The sequence below is a fragment of the Ranitomeya variabilis genome, chromosome 4 (genome assembly GCF_051348905.1).
Source record: "Ranitomeya variabilis isolate aRanVar5 chromosome 4, aRanVar5.hap1, whole genome shotgun sequence".
NCBI classification, from domain to species: domain Eukaryota; kingdom Metazoa; phylum Chordata; class Amphibia; order Anura; family Dendrobatidae; genus Ranitomeya; species Ranitomeya variabilis.
Window position 1 is genome coordinate 526,989,058 of NC_135235.1, and position 19,724 is coordinate 527,008,781.

At 44.7% G+C, this 19,724-nt stretch overlaps 1 protein-coding gene across 6 annotated transcripts in view; it reads right to left on the minus strand.

Moving 5' to 3' along the window:
• Positions 1 to 19,724, minus strand: part of FBXO47 (F-box protein 47) — a 294,585-nt gene that overhangs the window by 111,623 nt on the left and 163,238 nt on the right. For all 6 annotated transcript variants that reach the window (XR_013213411.1, XM_077252314.1, XM_077252317.1 and 3 more), the window contains one exon: positions 10,389 to 10,497. Coding sequence is in view for 5 of the 6 variants with exons in the window: in XM_077252314.1 (XP_077108429.1) it covers positions 10,389 to 10,497 (109 nt within the window). In the remaining variant the exon portion in view is untranslated. The remainder of the gene's footprint in view (positions 1 to 10,388; positions 10,498 to 19,724) is intronic.

Consider the following 19,724-nt stretch of genomic DNA (forward strand, 5'->3'; position numbering starts at 1 on the left):
TTACCCCCCACATATGGGGTATCAGCGTACTCAGGACAAATTGCACAACAACTTTTGTTGTCCAATTTCTCCTGTTACCCTTGGGAAAATACAAAACTGGGGGCTAAAAAATAATTTTTGCGTTATAAACTTTAGTGAAACACTTGGGGGTTTAAAGCTCTCACAACACATCTAGATAAGATCCTTAGGGGGTCTACTTTCCAAAATGGTGTCATTTCTGGGGGTTTCAATGTTTAGGCACATTAGTGGCTCTCCAAACGCAACCTGGCGTCCCATCTCAATTACAGTCAATTTTGCATTGAAAAGTCAAATGGCGCTCCTTCCCTTCTGAGCTCTGCCATGCGCCCAAACAGTGGTTTACCCCCACATATGGGGTATCGGGGTACTCAAGACAAATTGTACAACAACTTTTGGGGTCCATTTTCTCCTGTTACCCTTGGTAAAATAAAACAAATTGGAGCTGAAGTAAATTTTTTGTGAAAAAAATTAAATGTTCATTTTTTTTTAAACATTCCAAAAATTCCTGTGAAACACCTGAAGGGTTAATAAACTTCTTGAATGTGGTTTTGAGCACTTTGAGGGGTGCAGTTTTTAGAATGGTGTCACACTTGGTTATTTTCTATCATATAGACCCCTCAAAATGACTTCAAATGTGATATGGTCCCTACAACAAAAATGGTGTTGTAAAAATGAGAAATTGCTTGTCAACTTTTAACCCTTAGGCTGTGTGCACACGATGCAGATTTGGTGCAGAACTGCAGTGGATTTTTCTGCGCAGAAAAGGTGCAGTTCCGCACTGTGATTTACAGTACAATGTAAAACAATGGTAAAAAAAAATAGCTGTGCAGATGGTGCAGAAAAATCAGTGCTTTTGTGTAGTTCTGCAGCGTTTCTGCACCCCTCCATGATAAAAATCCGCACTGGTAAAATCTGCACAAAAACTGCACAAAATCCACAGAAAATCTGCACCTGCGGATTCTGCCAGGAGATGCAGATTTAGTGCAGAAAATTCTGCACCACATTTCCTACGTGTGCACATAGCCTTATAACTCCCTAACAAAAAAAAATGTTGTTTCCAAAATTGTGCTGATGTAAAGTAGGCATGTGGAAATTTTACTTAGGCCGGTTTCACACGTCAGTGGCTCCGGTACGTGAGGTGACAGTTTCCTCACGTACCGGAGACACTGACACACGTAGACCCATAAAAATCAATGCATCTGTTCAGATGTCATTGATTTTTTGCGGACCGTGTGCGGACCGTGTCTCCGTGTGCCAAACACGGAGACATGTCAGTGTTCGTGGGAGCGCACGTTTTACACGGACCCAATAGAGTCAATGGGTCCGCGTAAAACACGGACCTCACACGGACATTCTCCGTCTGGGGTCCGTGTGCGTGCCGGAGACAGCGCTACAGTAAGCGCTGTCCCCCCCACATGGTGCTGAAGCCGGTATTCATATCTTCCCTGTAGCAGCGTTTGCTATAGAGAAAATATGAAGAATAGTGTTAAAAATAAAGATTTAGGTGTCCGCCGCCCCCCCACCCCCTGTGCGCCCCCCCGCTGGTCAGAAAATACTTACACGCTCCTTCCTGGTCTGGCCGCGCCTCCTACTGTATGCGGTCACGTGGGGCCGATCAATTACAATCATGAATAGTCGGCTCCGCCCCTATGGAGGTGGAGCCACATATTCATGACTGTAAATGATCGGGCCCACGTGACCGCATGCAGGAGAAGCCGCGGCAAGACCAAGAAGGAGCGACAGCCGACGGGGGACCCGGGTAAGTATTTTCTGACCAGCGGGGGGGCGCACAGGGGGTGGGGGGGCGGCGGACACCTAAATCTTTATTTTTAACACTATTCTTCATATTTTCTCTGCAGCAAACGTTACTGCAGAGAGGATATGAATCGCAGCTTCAGCAGCTTCAGCACCATGCAGAGTGGGTACCACACGCTCCGTGTGGTACCCACTCGCCATACGGGCGGCACACGTGTGCCGCAGGTATGGCCTCCGTGAGTTCCCAGGCACACGGACACGGATAACTCCGGTACCGATTTATTCCGGTACCGGAATTATCTGGACGTGTGGGACAGCCCTTATTTAGTATTTTGTGTGACATATCTCTGTGATTTAAGGGCATAAAAATTCAAAGTTGGAAAATTGCGAAGTTTTACCACTATCATGAAGTACAATATGTCTCGAGAAAACAATGTCAGAATCACCGGGATCTGTTAAAGCGTTCCATAAAGCGTTTATAACCTCATAAAGGGACAGTGGTCAGAATTGTAAAAATTGGCCCGGTCATTAACGTGCAAACTACCCTCGGGGCTTAAGGGGTTAAATGTATTTATTGATAAAATATTTGATTCTTTTTTTTTTATTTTTTTTATTTGGAATTTTTTTTACACATTTTAATATATATATATATATATATATATATATATATATATATATATAGAGAGAGAGAGAGAGAGAGAGAGAGAGAGAGAGAGAGAGAGAGAGAGAGAGAGAGAGAGAGAGAGATACTATATAATTGTCTAAGGGTCACTTCCGTTTTTCTGTCTGTCTGTCCTTCTGTCTGTCACGGATATTCATTGGTTGCGGCCTCTGTCTGTCATGGAATCCAAGTCGCTGATTGGTTGTGGCAAAACGCCCTATTACATAGCTGGGCAATATACTACGTGACTGCCCAATATACTACGTGGCTGGGCAATATACTACGTGGCTCTGTGCTGTATACTACGTCACTTGGCAATATACTACGTCACTGGGCAATATACTACGTGGCTGTGCTATATACTACGTGGCTGGGCAATATACTACGTGGCTGGGCAATATACTACGTCGCTGGGCAATATACTACATCGCGGGGCAACATACTACGTGGCTGTGCTATATACTACGTCGCTGGGCAACATACTACGTCGCTGGGCAACATACTACGTCGCTGGGCAATATACTACGTCGCTGGGAAATATACTACGTCGCTGGGCAATATACTACGTGGCTGGCAACATACTACGTGGACATACATATTCTAGAATACCCGATACACTAGAATCGGGCCACCATCTAGTGTATATATATATATATACTGTATATATATATATATATATATATATATATATGTATATATGTATGTGTATATCTACTATATAATTGCCTAAGGGGTACTTCCGTCTTTCTGTCTGTCTGTCTTTCTGTCACTGATTGGTCGTGGCAAAACGCCCACGACCATTTCCACGACCACTCAGCGACGCGCACAGTCCGGAAGAAAATGGCCGCTCCTTACTCCCCGCACTCACTGCCCGGCGCCCGCATACTCCCCGGCGCCCGCATACTCCCCTCCGGTCACCGCTCACACAGGGTTAATGCCGGCGGTAACGGATTGCGTTATGCCGCGGGTAACGCACTCCGTAACCGCTGCTATTAACCCTGTGTGTCCCCAATTTTTTAGTATTGATGCAGCCTATGCGGCATCAATAGTAAAAAAATGTAATGTTAAAAATAATAAAAAAACAAAAAACCTGCTATACTCACACTCCGTAGTCTGCCGAGCCGCTTGCGCCGGCCGCCATCTTCCGTTCCCGGCGATGCATTGCGAAATTACCCAGAAGACTTAGCGGTCTCGCAAGACCGCTAAGTCATCTGGGTAATTTCGCAATGCATCCTGGGAACGGAAGATGGCGGCCGGCGCGAGCGGATCGGCGGAGCTTCGGTGGATCCCAAGCATCGGTAACCGCTTCCTGGATCCAGTCGCCAACGGAAGGTGAGTATAGAACTATTTTTTATTTTAATTATTTTTTTTTTAACAGGGATAACATGCCCACATTGCTATATATGTGGGCTGCGCAATATACAACGTGGGCTGCGCAATATACAACGTGGGCTGCGCAATATACAACATGGGCTGCGCAATATACAACGTGGGCTGCGCAATATACTACGTGGGCTGCGCAATATACTACGTGGGCAGCGCAATATACTACGTGGGCTGTGCAATAAACTACATGGGCTGCGCAATATACTACGTGGGCAGCGCAATATACTACGTGGGCTGTGCAATAAACTACATGGGCTGCGCAATGTACAACGTGGGCTGCGCAATGTACAACGTGGGCTGCGGAATGTAATACGTGGGCTGCGCAATGTACTAGGTGGGCTGCACAATATACAACGTGGGCTGCGCAATATTCTACGTAGGCTGCGCAATGTACTACGTGGGCTGCGCAATGTACTACGTGGGCTGCGCAATGTACTACGTGGGCTGCGCAATGTACTGCGTTGGCTGCGCAATTTACTGCGTTGGCTGCGCAATGTACTGCGTGGGCTGCGCAATGTACTGCGTGGGCTGCGCAATGTACTGCGCGGGCTGCGCAATGTACTGCAGGGGCTGCGCAATGTACTGCGTGGGCTGAGCAATGTACTGCGTGGGCTGCGCAATATACTACGTGGGCTGTGCTATACACTACGCATACATATTCTAGAATACCCGATGCCCTAGAATCGGGCCACCATCAATATATATATATATATATATATATATATATATATATATATATATATATATATATATATATATGTGTGTGTGTGTGTGTGTGTGCATTTTACTTTTTTACATTGTCCCATCATGGGACATCACTGTATGGTGCATTGCAGAGTATCACATCAGTATCTGACAGGCAGGGAAGTAGGCATGTCAGCAGGCGTTCACAAGTCACCTTCCCTGCAGGACCTCGAAGGACCCCGAGGCCATCTTGCGGCTGGGGGTCTCCTGGGAGATATATATAACACAGCCCGCATAGTATATAGCACAGCAAATGTAGATATAGCACAGAGACGTAGTATATAACACAGGCCACGCAGCATATAACACAGCCTATGCAATATATAACACAGCCACATAGTATATTGCACAGCCACGTAGTATATAGCACAGCCCACGTAGTATATAGCACAGAGACGTAGTATATAACAAGCCACGCAGTATATAACACAGACCATGCAGTATATAACACAGCCCACGTAGTATATAGCAATGTGGGCACCATATCCCGTTAAAAAAAGAATTAAATTAAAAAATAGTTATATACTCACCTTCTGGCGGCGCCCGGATCCAGCCCAGGCATTTAGATATGCTCCTCGCGACGCTCCGGTCCCAAGAATGCATTGCGGCAATAACACGTGATGATGTAGCGGTCTCGCGAGACCGCTACGTCATCATCTCGCGAGACCGCTACGTCATGTCCGGTCATTGCCGCAATGCATTCTTGGCCCCGAGCATTGCGAGGAGCGGGAAAGGCGCCGGAAGGTGAGAATATAATGATTTTTTATTTTTTTTATTATTTCTAACATTAGATCTTTTTAATATTGATGCTGCATAGGCAGCATCAATAGTAAAAAGTTGGTCACAGGGTTAATAGCAGCGTTAACAGACGTAATGCAGTCCGTTTAATGTACTGCTAAACCGCTATGGGGGCACTGACTGGGGAGTAGGGAGGGGGCACTGACTGGAGGGGAGTAGGGAAGGGCGAATTCGCAGCCGGACTGCGCCCGTCGCTGATTGCGATCAGCAAAGCGGGATTTCCGTTACAGACACACAAACAGACGGAAGTACCCCTTAGAGAATTATATATATAGCTAAGGAAGAGACGGTAGATGGAAACATTACAGCTGATAAAGGAAGTAATTCCATTAATAGCTATGTGGTATGGAAGTACAGCACAAACAAACATCTAATTGACATTTTCTTGTCACCGATAAGATGACAAACATTTACTCCGTTCCCATTGTGATTTTATAGCCTATTAAACTTCTTCATATATCTAATATATAAAGCTGAATTTGTGTGTGTATGTATGTGTGTATGTATGTGTGTATGTCCGGGATTGGCATCTGCACCGTCGCAGCTACAGCCACAAAATTTTGCACAGTCACACGTCTGGACCCCGAGAGCATCATAGGCTATGTTGTGAGGCAAAATTTTAACCCCGTGCTTTGCAATTCACCAAACAATTTTGCCCCTATCTACATAATGGGGAAAAGTGAAAGGAAAAGTGTTGGAGGCAAATTGATAGCTGCCAGAACAAGGGGGACTTAAAGAATGAGAGCGATGGCGCCAAAGAGTATATACAATACAGTTGCTAAGGTGGGGCCCCGACATGGGATACTCACCACACACGGGTATATGAACACACACAAAATGCGCCACACACTACCATGTGCTTAAACACATATACCACCCTCAGCACACATTTCACCACACATACACCAACCTCGCCACATAAAAGTCGAAACACAAAAGTCACAGCTCAAAACACGCCACGCGCAAAGTTCGCCACATGCAAAACTCGCCACATGTAAAACTAGGCTCACGCAAAACTCGCCACACATGCAAAACTCACCTAATGGAAAACTCGCCACACGCAAAACTTGCACACGCGGAAAAATTGCCACATGCACAAAAGTTGCAACACATGCAAAAGTTGCCTCACACAAAACTTGCACATACTCAAAACGCACCACATATAAAACTCGCCATGCGCAAAACTTGCTGCACACAACTTGCTACACTAACCTGTCACATGCAACTCGACACACAAAAAGTTGCTACACGCATGTCGCCACACAAAACTCATCTCACAAAAGTCGCTACATGCATGTCGCCACACGCAACTCAACACACACAACTTGACACATGAAACTCACCCTAAAGCACACACAAGTCTAGTATTATCCTTCAAAAATAAAAAATCTGATTAATAAGCAGACAAACTACAAGAGCAACAAATGTACCATATAGGAAATACGGCAGCTGTCAGTCACATGACCTGTCTATTATGTGTATGTGTGAGCTAATATATACTGCCAGGGGGGAGGGCTTCCTGTTGGCTGGGGATTTATCAGGCTGGCAATTTAGCTTACAAATACTGAGGTAAAAATACTGACCAAATAACGTGTGAACGAGGTCTAATACAGGAGAAGATGACATACAGGTGCATACTATGTACAGGGGAGATGACACATAGGTATATACTATATACAGGAGCAGATGACACACAGGCATATACTATATACAGAAGATAACTTACAGGTATATATTATATACAGGAGGAGATGACATACAGGTATATACTATATATAGGAGATGACACATAGGTATATAGAGGAGGAGATGACACACGTATATACTATATACAGGGGAGATGACATACAGGTATATACTGTATACAGGAGATGACATACAGGTATATACTATATATAGGAGGAAATGACATACAGGTATATACTATATACAGAAGAGATGACATACAGGTATATACTATATACAGGAGGAGATGACACATAGGTATATACAATATACAGGAGGAGATGACATACAGCAGGTATATACTATTTACAGGGGAGATGACATACAGGTATATACTATACTAGATGGCAGCCCGATTCTAAAGAATCGGGAGTCTAGAATCCATATATACTTTATTTATTCAAATGTAAGAATAATACAATTAATAAATAATAGTAAGAAAGAACAAAAAATGGCTGCACTCACCAGCTCTTGACAATTCTTGACAGTACGGCACATTTCTGATTGGTCGCTCGCGGCAGGCGGCAACCAATCAGAAAAGTGCCGCGCACCACGAAGGCATATATCTTTGTCCACCCTGAGCGGGTGTAGGACGCTGGTGACGTCACTTATCTCCGGACATTATCTCCGGACAAAGCCACGGAAGTTGGCACAAATTGCCGGAAGTAGTATTCTAGGCAATTATATATTAGATTTTAATGTTATCAGTGTTTACCTTTGAACGTTTATATTGTATTGTCCTGTCACCAGCCATGTGTACGATTATCGGCCGAAAGCCTCTCTGGAACCAATAATCACCCCATGTAAAGGTATCTTTATAAGTTAAAGATTCAGAATACTATGACTTTTATCATATCCTGAACAGTCAAGTTTTTTATGAACCGTTAAGGTTTTCTGGTTGAAGTAAAAAAAACTCTGAGTGTTTACAGTTTGAAACCATAAAATGTTGAAAAATTATGTCATTCTTGAGTATATCACTCAATGGTGCTCATAAACGTGTCAAATTTGATCTATAATATACTTTAATATACGTTACTTTAATCTTTAATATACTTAAGAACAGGGCCCCAGACATCACACAGGGGGTCTGAAACACCGCACAGTGGTCCAAAATATCGCTGTGCTCTGCCTGGGGCCCCATATGCTGCCTGGGGCCCCTGTGCTCTGCCTGGGGCCCCATATGCTGCCTGGGGCCCCTGTGCTCTGCCTGGGGCTACTGTGCTCTGCCTGGGGCCCCATGTTCTGCCTGGGGCCCCTGTGCTCTGCCTGGGGCCACTGTGCTCTGCCTGGGGCCCCATATGCTGCCTGGGGCCCCTGTGCTCTGCCTGGGGCCCCATATGCTGCCTGGGGCCCCTGTGCTCTGCCTGGGGCCCCATAGGCTGCCTGGGGCCCCTGTGCTCTACCTGGGACCACTGTGCTCTGCCTGGGGCCCCATATGCTGCCTGGGGCCCCTGTGCTCTGCCTGGGGCCCCATGTTCTGCCTGGGGCCACTGTGCTCTGCCTGGGACCACTGTGCTCTGCCTGGGGCCCCTGTGCTCTGCCTGGGGCCACTGTGCTCTGCCTGGGGCCCCATATGCTGCCTGGGGCCCCTGTGCTCTGCCTGGGGCCCCTGTGCTCTGCCTGGGGCCCCTGTGCTCTGCCTGGGGCCCCATGTTCTGCCTGGGGCCCCTGTGCTCTGCCTGGGGCCCCATAGGCTGCCTGGGGCCCCTGTGCTCTGCCTGGGGCCCCTGTGCTCTGCCTGGGGCCCCTGTGCTCTGCCTGGGGCCACTGTGCTCTGCCTGGGGCCCCATATCCTGCCTGGGGCCACTGTGCTCTGCCTGGGGCCCCATATGCTGCCTGGGGCCCCATATGCTGCCTGGGGCCCCATATGCTGCCTGGGCCCCTGTGCTCTGCCTGGGGCCCCTGTGCTCTGCCTGGGGCCCCATGTTCTGCCTGGGGCCCCTGTGCTCTGCCTGGGGCCACTGTGCTCTGCCTGGGGCCCCATATGCTGCCTGGGGCCCCTGTGCTCTGCCTGGGGCCCCTGTGCTCTGCCTGGGGCCCCATATGCTGCCTGGGGCCCCTGTGCTCTGCCTGGGGCCCCTGTGCTCTGCCTGGGGCCCCATGTTCTGCCTGGGGCCCCTGTGCTCTGCCTGGGGCCACTGTGCTCTGCCTGGGGCCCCATATGCTGCCTGGGGCCCCTGTGCTCTGCCTGGGGCCCCATATGCTGCCTGGGGCCCCTGTGCTCTGCCTGGGGCCACTGTGCTCTGCCTGGGGCCCCATAGGCTGCCTGGGGCCCCTGTGCTCTGCCTGGGACCACTGTGCTCTGCCTGGGACCACTGTGCTCTGCCTGGGGCCCCATATGCTGCCTGGGGCCCCTGTGCTCTGCCTGGGGCCACTGTGCTCTGCCTGGGGCCCCATATGCTGCCTGGGGCCCCTGTGCTCTGCCTGGGTGTAGGACACTGGTGACGTCACTTATCTCCAGACATTAGCTCCGGACATTATCTCCGGACATTAGCTCCGGACATTATCTCCGGACATTAGCTCCGGACATTATCTCCGGACATTAGCTCCGGACAAAGCCACGGAAGTTGGCACAAATTGCAGGAAGTAGTATTCTAGGCAATTATATATTAGATACAGGGGAGATGACATACAGGTAAGTATTATATACAGGAGATGACATACAGGTGCATACTATATATAAGGGAGATGACAAACATGTATATACTGAGGGGAAAATGAGAGGTGTGAGGTGAAAATGAGAGGTGTGAGGTGGAAATGAAAAGGTGTGAGTGCAAAATGAGAGGAGTGAGGGAAAATAGTGGAGTGATCGTAAAATGACAGATGTGAGGTTGAAATGACAAGTGTTAGGGGGGAATGAGAGGAGTGAGGGGGGAGAGGAGTGAGGGGGAAAATAAGAGGAGTGAGGGGGAAAATGAGAGGAGTGAGGGGGGAAATGAGAGGTGTGAGGGAGAAAATGAGAGATGTGAGGGGGAAAATGAAAGATGTGAGGTGGAAAATGAGAGGCATGATGGGAAAATAAGAGAAGTGAGGTTCTATAACTAACCACAGATATTTACTATGCCCAGGCAATGCCGGGCTCTTCAGCTAGTAATCTATAAAGTTTTAACCATAACCTTTTTCATATGCCAGGACTGGAAATTTTTCTATGAGGTGGCTATGTCGACAATCAAGCAAACAGAAAAACAGCATGAAGCTTCCAGGACATACAATGCACATAGAGATATGTAATACTCATGGAGGGAATGCATATGTATATTATATTATGTATATTATTATTTTAGACCACTCAGCATCTTACCTGGCTTGCTACTAACCAGACTTTGCATTTTCCGAGGTAAATTGGTCACATCACAAAGAAAGATGTAGACTCGGTGACACTCTAGCTCATCCCAGCCAGCTGTTAGAATCTGAAGCAAAGCATTCAATTTGTTTATAAAACATATTATCAATAGCAAAAGTTAATCTGATATAAACTACATATAATTTCGTAGGAGGAATAACAGAGGAATAGCACAATTGAGAACTTTAAAAATATGTATTATTTACTAAAACAGACATATCCTATTTAATCACACCTTAGTATTCCCCTGTAAAATGTTATATTTCTCCCTACTAGAGTAACTATCATTTAAATTTTTATACGACACGATACACTCTATTGATCTTGGGGGAAATTACGGTATTACAGCAGCAATACAAACAGCAGTACATGAAATATTAGAACACAAATCTTGCAGAAGTATATCAACATTACATAACAAATAAATGTGGGTGGTTCAGGTATATAAGTCACTGTTAATTGACATTAGTACACCTGCAATCAGTCATTGTTGTCTACCACCCTTAGGAAATTATTATACACTAGATGGTGGCCTGATTCTAACGCATCAGGTATTCTAGAATATGTATGTATGTATATAGCAGCCACATAGTATATAGCACAGCCCACGTAACACAGACAGCCACGTAGTATTTAGCACAGCCACATAGTATATAGGAGCCACGTAGTATATAGCAGCCACATAGTATATAACACAGCCCACGTAGTATATAGCACAGCCACCTAGTATATAACACAGCCCACGAAGTATATAGCACAACCACGTAGTATATAGCACAGCCATGTAGTATATAGCAGCCATGTAGTATATAACACAGTCACGTAGTATATAACACAGCCCACGTATTATATAGCAGCCACGTAGTATATAGCACAGCCACGTAGTATATAACACAGCCCATGTAGAATATAGCACAGCCAGGTAGTATATAGCACAGCCAAATAGTATACAGCAGCCACGTAGTATATAACACAGCCACGTAGTATATAACACAGCTACGTAGTATATAACACAGCCCACATAGTATATAGCACAGCCACATAGTATATAACACAGCCCATGTAGTATACAACACAGCCCACGTAGTATATAACACAGGCTCGTAGTATATAACACAGCCCACGCAGTACATAACACTGCCCACATAGTATATAACATTGCCCAAGTAGTATATAACACAGCCCACGCAGTATAAAACACTGCCCACGTAGTATATAACACAGCCCACGTAGTATATAACACTGCGCACGTAGTATATAACACTGCCCATGTAGTATATAACACAGCCCACGCAGTATATAACACTGCCCACGTAGTATATAACACTGCCCACTTAGTGTATAACACAGCCCACGCAGTATATAACACTGTCCACGTAGTATATAACACTGCCCACGTAATATATAGCACAGCCCATGTAGTATATAACACAGCCCACGTAGTATATAACACTGCCCACGTAGTATATAACACTGCCCACGTAATATATAGCACAGCCCATGTAGTATATAACACAGCCCACGTAGTATATAACACTGCCCACGTAGTATATAACACTGCCCACGTAGTATATAACACAGCCCACTTAGTATATAACACTGCCCATGTAGTATATAGCAGCCACGCAGTATATAACACAGCCCAAGTACTATATAGCAGTGTGGGCACCATATCCCCGTTATAAAAAAATTAAAATAAAAAATAGTTATATACTCACCCTCCGGTGGCCCCCGGATCCAGGCGAGGCATTTAGAGATGCTCCTCACGATGCTCCGGTCTTAGGAATGCATTGCGGTCTCGCGAGATTATGACGTAGCGGTCTTGCGAGAGCGCTACATCATCATCTCGCGAGACCGCAATGCATGGCCCGGAGCGTCGCAAGGAACGGGAAAGGCGCTGGAAGGTGAGAACAGCACGATTTTTTATTTATTTTATTATTTTTAACATTAGATCTTTTTACTATTGATGCTGCATCGGCAGCATCAATAGTAAAAAGTTCATCACATAGGGTTAATGGCAGAGTTAACAGACTGCGTTACACCACGTTATGCCGTGGTGTAACACAGTTGGTTTAACGGACTGCTACAATGCTATGTGGGTGGTGGGCGCTGACTGGGGGGGGGGGGGGGGGGAGTATGGAGGGGGCACTGAGTGCAGGGGAGTAGGGAGCGGCCATTTCGCGGCCGGACTGTGCCCGTCGCTGATTGGTCGCGGCCAGCTGGCAGCGACCAATCAGCAACTTGGGATTTCCGTGACAGACAGACAGAGAGACAGAAAGACAGAAAGACGGAAGTGACCCTTAGACAATTATATAGTAGATCCCCATAGCAGTAGGTACAAACAATTTCCCGAATTTCTCCTTACACCTTAGTAGGATTAGACGGCTGCTGAATGTGCTCTTCTGCTTCAAGAACAGCTCGTATAGTGGGTGTGTATTATTGATCATTATAGCCCTACACTTCTTCTGAATTCTATCCTCCAATACCTCCTCAAAAGAGTACAGATGGAGGCCAACAGCCGCGCTTGCCTTCTTGATAAGTTTGTTGAGCTTATTAGCGTCAGCTACTCGCACACTACTGCCCCAGCATATGATAGCAAAAAAATGGCGCTTGCCACAACTGACTGATAGAACATTTCCAGCATTTTACTGCACACATTGAATGACCTGGGCTTCCGAAGAAAGCTCATTCCCTTCTTGTAAACCTTTTCTGTATGACACCTCAAATCAAGTTTACTGTCAAGGTGAACCCCCAAATATTTGTAGCTCTCAACAATCTCAACCTCCTGGCCAGCAATATTGATCGGTAAGTAATCCTCCTTTTACCTTCTATAACTCACCACCAACTCCTTGGGTTTCTTTACATTTAGTTCTGTAAAGTTAGTCTGGCACCAATCCACAAAGTCAGAAACCACCTTTCTATATTCCTCTTTCCCCCGGCCCCCCACAATGCCCCCTACAATCACTGAGTCATCTGAGAATTTCTGGAGGTGACAAAAATCTGAATTATACTGAAAGTCAGCTGTATACAATGTGAAGAGGAAGAGCGACAGCACTGTACCCTGAGGGGCTCCAACACTGCTCCATACACTGCCAGATACCACCTCCCCCATCCATACAAACTGCGGCCTGTCTGTCAGGTAGTGGTTTCATAAATCAATAGCACACAAGAAAATGAGAAACTTTGGTTTGATCATTCCTTTTCAAAATTCTCAATTCTCGGGGAAAATGTGTGTTTGCTGAAGAGATTAAGTTAACTGAGATACTATAACCCCTGGCAAAAATTATGGAATCACCGGCCTTGGAGGATGTTCATTCAGTTGTTTAACCCCTTAGTGACAGAGCCAATTTGGTACTTAATGACCAAGCCAATTTTTACAATTCTGACCACTGTCACTTTATGAGGTTATAACTCTGGAATGCTTTAACAGATCCTGCTGATTCTCAGACTGTTATTTCATGACATATTGTACTTCATGTTAGTGGTAACATTTCTTCGATATTACTTGCGATTATTTATGAAAAAAAAACAAATATGGGGAAAATTTTTGAAATTTTGCAATTTTCAAACTTTGTATATTTATTCCCTTAAATCAGAGCGATATGTCACAAAAAATAGTTAATAAATAACATTTCCCACATGTCTACTTTACATCAGCACAATTTTGGAAAAAAAAACATTTTTTTGTTAGGGAGTTATAAGGGTTAAAAGTTGACCAGCAATTTCTCATTTTTACAACACCATTTTCTTTTAGGGATCACATCACATTTGAAGTCATTTTGAGGGGTCTATATGATAGAAAATAACCAAGTGTGACCGCATTCTAAAAACTGCACCCCTCAAGGTGCTCAAAACCACATTCAAGAATTTTATTAACCCTTTACGTGCTTCACAGGAACTGAAACAACGTGGAAGGAAAAAATGAACATTTAACTTTTTTTTGCAAACATTTTACTTCAGAACCATTTTTTTTTATTTTCACAAGTGTAAAAACAGAAATGTAACAATAAATTTTGTTGTGCAATTTCTCCTGAATACGCCTATACTTCATATGTGGGGGTAAACCACTGTTTGGGCGCACCGCAGAGCTTGGAAGAGAAGGAGCGCAGTGTGACTTTTTCAATGCAGAATTGGCTAGAATTGAGATCGGACGCCATGTTGCGTTTGGAGAGCCCCTGATGTGCCTAAACAGGGGAAACCCCCCAGAAGTGACACCATTTTGGAAACTAGACCCCTTAAGGAACTTATCTAGATGTATGGTGAGCACTTTGAGCCCCAAAGTGCTTCACAGAAGTTTATAAAGTAGAGCCGTGAAAATAAAAAATCGCATTTGTTTACACAAAAATGATCTTTTCGCCCACAAATTCATATTTTCACAAGGGTAACAGGAGAAATTAGACCACAAAAGTTGTTGTGCAATTTATCCTGAGTACGTCGATACCCCATATGTGGGGGTAAACCACTGTTTGGGCGCACCGCAGAGCTTGGAAGAGAAGGAGTGTCGTTTTACTTTTCAATGTAGAATTGGCTGGAATTGAGATCGGACGCATGTCGCGTTTGGAGAGCCCCTGATGTGCCTAAACAGTGGAAACCCCCCAAAAGTGACTCCATTTTGGAAACTAGACCCCTTAAGGAACTTATCTAGATGTGTGGTGAGCACTTTAAACCCTCAGGTGCTTCACGGAAGTTTATAACGTAGAGCCGTGAAAATAAAAAATAGCATTTATTCTAAAAAAAGGATCATTTTGCCCCAAAATTTTTATTTTGACAAGGGTAACAGGAGAAATTAGACCACAAAAGTTGTTGTGCAATTTCTCCTGAGTACGTCTATACCCCATATGTGGGGGTAAACCACTGTTTGGGCACACCGCAGAGCTTGGAAGTGAAGGAGTGCCGTTTTACTTTTTCAATGCAGAATTGGCTGGAATTGAGATCGGACACCATGTCGCGTTTGGAGAGCCCCTGATGTGCCTAAAAAGTAGAAACCCCCCACAAATGACCCCATTTTGGAAACTAGACCCCTTATGGAACTTATCTAGATGTGTGGTGAGCACTTTAAACCCCCAAGTGCTTCACAGAAATTGCAATTTCTTATTTTCTCAAGGGTGACAGGAGACATTGGACCGCAAAATCTGTTGACCAGTTTGTCCTGAGTACGCTGATACCCCATATGTGGGGGGAAGGGCACTGTTTGGGCACCCATCGGGGCTCGGAAGGGAAGGAGCGCCGCTTGAAATGCAGACTTTGATGGGATGGTCTGCGGGCGTCATGTTGCATTTGCAGAGCTCCTGATGTACCTAAACAGTAGAAACCCCCACAAGTGACACAATTTTGGAAACTAGACCCCACAAAGAGCTTATCTAGATGTGTGGTTAGCACTATGAACCCCCAACTGCTTCACAGAAGTTTATAATGTAGAGCCATGAAAATAAAAAAAATCATATTTTTTCCACAAAAATTATCTTTTCACCCCCAAATTTTTACTTTCACAAGGGTAACAGGAGAAATTGGACCCCAAAATTTATTGTGCAATTTATGCTGAGTAGGCTGATACCCCATATGTGGGGGTAAACCACTGTTCGGGCCCATGGCAGAGCTCGGAAGGGAAGGAGCGCCATTTTGGAATGCAGACTTTGATAAAATGGTCCGCGGGCGTTATGTTGCGTTTGCAGAGCCCCTGATGTACCTAAACAGTAGAAACCCCCCACAAGTGACCCCATTTTGGAAACTAGACCCCCCAAGGAACTTATCTAGATGTGTGGTGAGAACTTTGAATGCCCAAGTGCTTCACAGAAATTTATAATGCAGTCGTGAAAATAAAAATAAAATTTTTTTTCCACAAAAAAGATTTTTTAGCCCCCAAGTTTTTATTTTCACAAGGGTAACAGGAGAAATTGGACCCCAAAAGTTGTTGTCCAATTTATCCCGAGTACGCTGATGCCCCATATGTGGGGGTAAACCACTGTTTGGGCGCATGGCAGAGCTCAGAAGGGAGGGAGCACCGTTTGACTTTTTGAGCGTAAAATTGGCTGTGGCGTTTAGAGACCCCCTGATGTACCTAAACAGTGGACACCCCCCAATTCTAACTCCAACCCTAACGCCAACACACTCCTAACCCTAATCCCAACCCGATCCATAATCCTAATCACAACCCTAACGATAATCACAACCCTAACCCCAAAACAATCATAACCCTGATCAGAACCCTAAATCCAACACACCCCTAATACTAATCTCAACCCTAACCTCAAACCTAACGCTAATCCCAATACACCCCTAACCCTAATCCCAACCCTAATCTTAACCCTAATTCCAAACCTAACCCTAATTCCAAACCTAACGCTAATGCCAACCCTAATCCAAACCCTAATCCCAACTCTAACCCTAACTTTAGCCGCAACCCTAGTCCTAACATTAGCCCCAACCCTAGCCCTAACTTTAGCCCCAACCCTAACCCTAACTTTAGCCCCAACCCTAACCCTAACTTTAGCCCCAACCCTAACCCTAACTTTAGCCCCAACCCTAATCCTAAATTTAGCCCCAACCCTAACCCTAAATTTAGCCCCAACCCTAACCCTAAATTTAGCCCCCACCCTAACCCTAACTTTAGCCCCAACCCTAACCCTAAATTTAGCCCCAACCCTAACCCTAACTTTAGCCCCAACCCTAACCCTAAATTTAGCCCCAACTCTAACCCTCCCTAACTTTAGCCCCAACCCTAACCCTAAGCCTAGCCCCAACTCATGCGCACTGCGCCCGCCATTTTCTTACCGGAGGAAGAAGCCAGCGGCCAGGAGAGGACACAGGAGGACCCAGGGACACCGGTAAGTATAACAGGGTCCCCGAATCCCCCTATTTCTCTGTCCTCTGATGTGTGATCACATCAGAGGACAGAGAATTACACAAAACCTTTTTTTTTTTTCTTTGCAGTCGCCGGTAAACAGCTAATTACCGGCGATCGCAAAACAGGGATCGGTAAAAACCGACCCCGAACATGTTCTTTGGGGTCTCGGCTACCCCCGGCAGCCGAGACCCCAAAGATCTTCCGGGTGCCAGCCGGCGGGCGCACTGCGCATGCGCCCACCATTGTTTGGCCGGAACAAGATGGCGGCGCCCATCTGGAGCCACAAGGAGCACCGGGGGAGACAGGTGAGTATCGGGGGCTATCGATGGCGATCGGGGACCCCATTTCTCTGTCCTCTGATGTGCGATCACATCGGAGGACAGAGAAATTAAATGGGAAATCGCGTTTTTTTGTGTTTTTTTTGCGACCGCCGGTAAAAGGTTAATTACCGGCGATTGCAACTCGGGGGTCGGTAAAAAAAAACCCGAATCATGTTCTCTGAGAAAATCCGACTCTGGGGGCGCTATTCACTTACCCTTCACTTACCCTTAACTGCCGCCGTTAAAAGGCGTATCGGCGGTCGTTAAGGGGTTAATTTTGTTGAAAAAAAGCAGATCACAGACATGGCACAAAACTAAAGTCATTTCAAATGGCAACTTTCTGGCTTTAAGAAACACTAAAAGAAATCAAGAACCAAAAATGTGGTAGTCAGTAATGGTTACTTTTTTTAACCAAGCATAGGGTAAAAATTATGGAATCACTCACTTATGAGGATAAAATTATGGAATCACCCTGTAAATTTTCATTCCCAAAACTAACACCTGCATCATATTAGATCTGCTAGTTAGTCTGCATCTAAAAAGGAGTCATCACACCTTGGAGAGCTGTTGCACCAAGTGGACTGACATGAATCATGGCTCCAACACAAGAGATGTCAATTGAAACAAAGGAGATGATTATCAAACTCTTAAAAGAGGGTAAATCATCACACAATGTTACAAAAGATGTTGGTTGTTCACAGTCAGCTGTGTCTAAAATTTGAACCAACTACAAACAACATGGGAAAGTTGTTAAAGGCAAACATACTGGTAGACCAAAGAAGACAACAAAGAGTCAAGACCGGAAACTTAAAGCAATATGTCTCCAAAACAGGAAATGCACAACAAGACAAATGAGGAACGAATGGGTGGAAACTGTAGTCAACGTGTGTGACCGAACTGTAAGAAACCGCCTAAAGGAAATAGGATTTACATACAGAAAAGCTAAACGAAAGCCATCATTAACACCTAAATATATTTCAAAAAATGAAAGAAGACGGAAGTGAATGTCATCAAATCTATAAAATTCAAGCTTTATTAAGTATTATATAAAAAAAACAAAACAAATCCAAATATTAAAAAATACCTAAAAATGGAGAACACATGCAAAAAAAACGCACAAAAACAGCAATGCAGCACATATAGTGTAAGTACGTGTATACAAAAGTTTTCTATATATGCATGGAATGCCTATTGCACTAGTTTGTTATCATTGTTGCTATTCGGATGTTGAGTATAAAGATTATAAATTGCTCATATATATAGAGCTATCCCAACACTATAATAGCGCTGCACCACTACTATGGAGGCATAATGGTTAAATATAAAGAGATAAAGTGCATAGTGCATTATATCCAGCTACTTGCTACCATATAGCCACCAGGTAAATGAAAGTGCATCTGCCAGCTGGGGGAGCATCCAAATAATCAGCAGTCCTTTGGCCCCATATATAAATAGAGCATACACAAGTATTAGACAGATCTTAACATAAAATAAATATAAAGTAACTGTGCTACATAACCTGATTGTGCGGTCCTGAGCCCCAACGCACGTTTCGCGTTAGCTTCGTCCGGGGGAATACAGCCAGAGGTGGTGCAACAAAATACTAGTGATGTGTTGGAGTGTTTTTTTGTTTGCTTGATTATCATGATTCCATAATTTTTTTCCTCAGAATTGAGTGATTCCATAATTTTTTCCCTATGCTTGGTTAAAAAAGTAACCATTACTGACTACCACATTTTTTGTTCTTGATTTCTTTTAGTGTTTCTTAAAGCCAGAAAGTTACAATTTGAAAAGACTTTAGTTTTGTGCCATGTCTGTGATCTGCTTTTTTTCTACAAAATTAAACAACTGAATGAACATCCCCCAAGGCCGGTGATTCCATGATTTTTGCCAGGCGTTGTAGATGGCAGTTGGTGCTCATCATGTTCCATGTACAAGGGAGGGGGTTGACATCTACATAGAATCTTATATTAGCAACTGTCATCTTCTATCTCAGTAACATAACATCTGTGAACAGATTTTACTTGTGAATTGAGAATTTTGAAAATGAATGATCAGTTCTATAGAAGAAAAAAGCAGATTTCTCTGATAAGATATTTTGCAAAGTTCCTAATTTTCATGTGTACTATT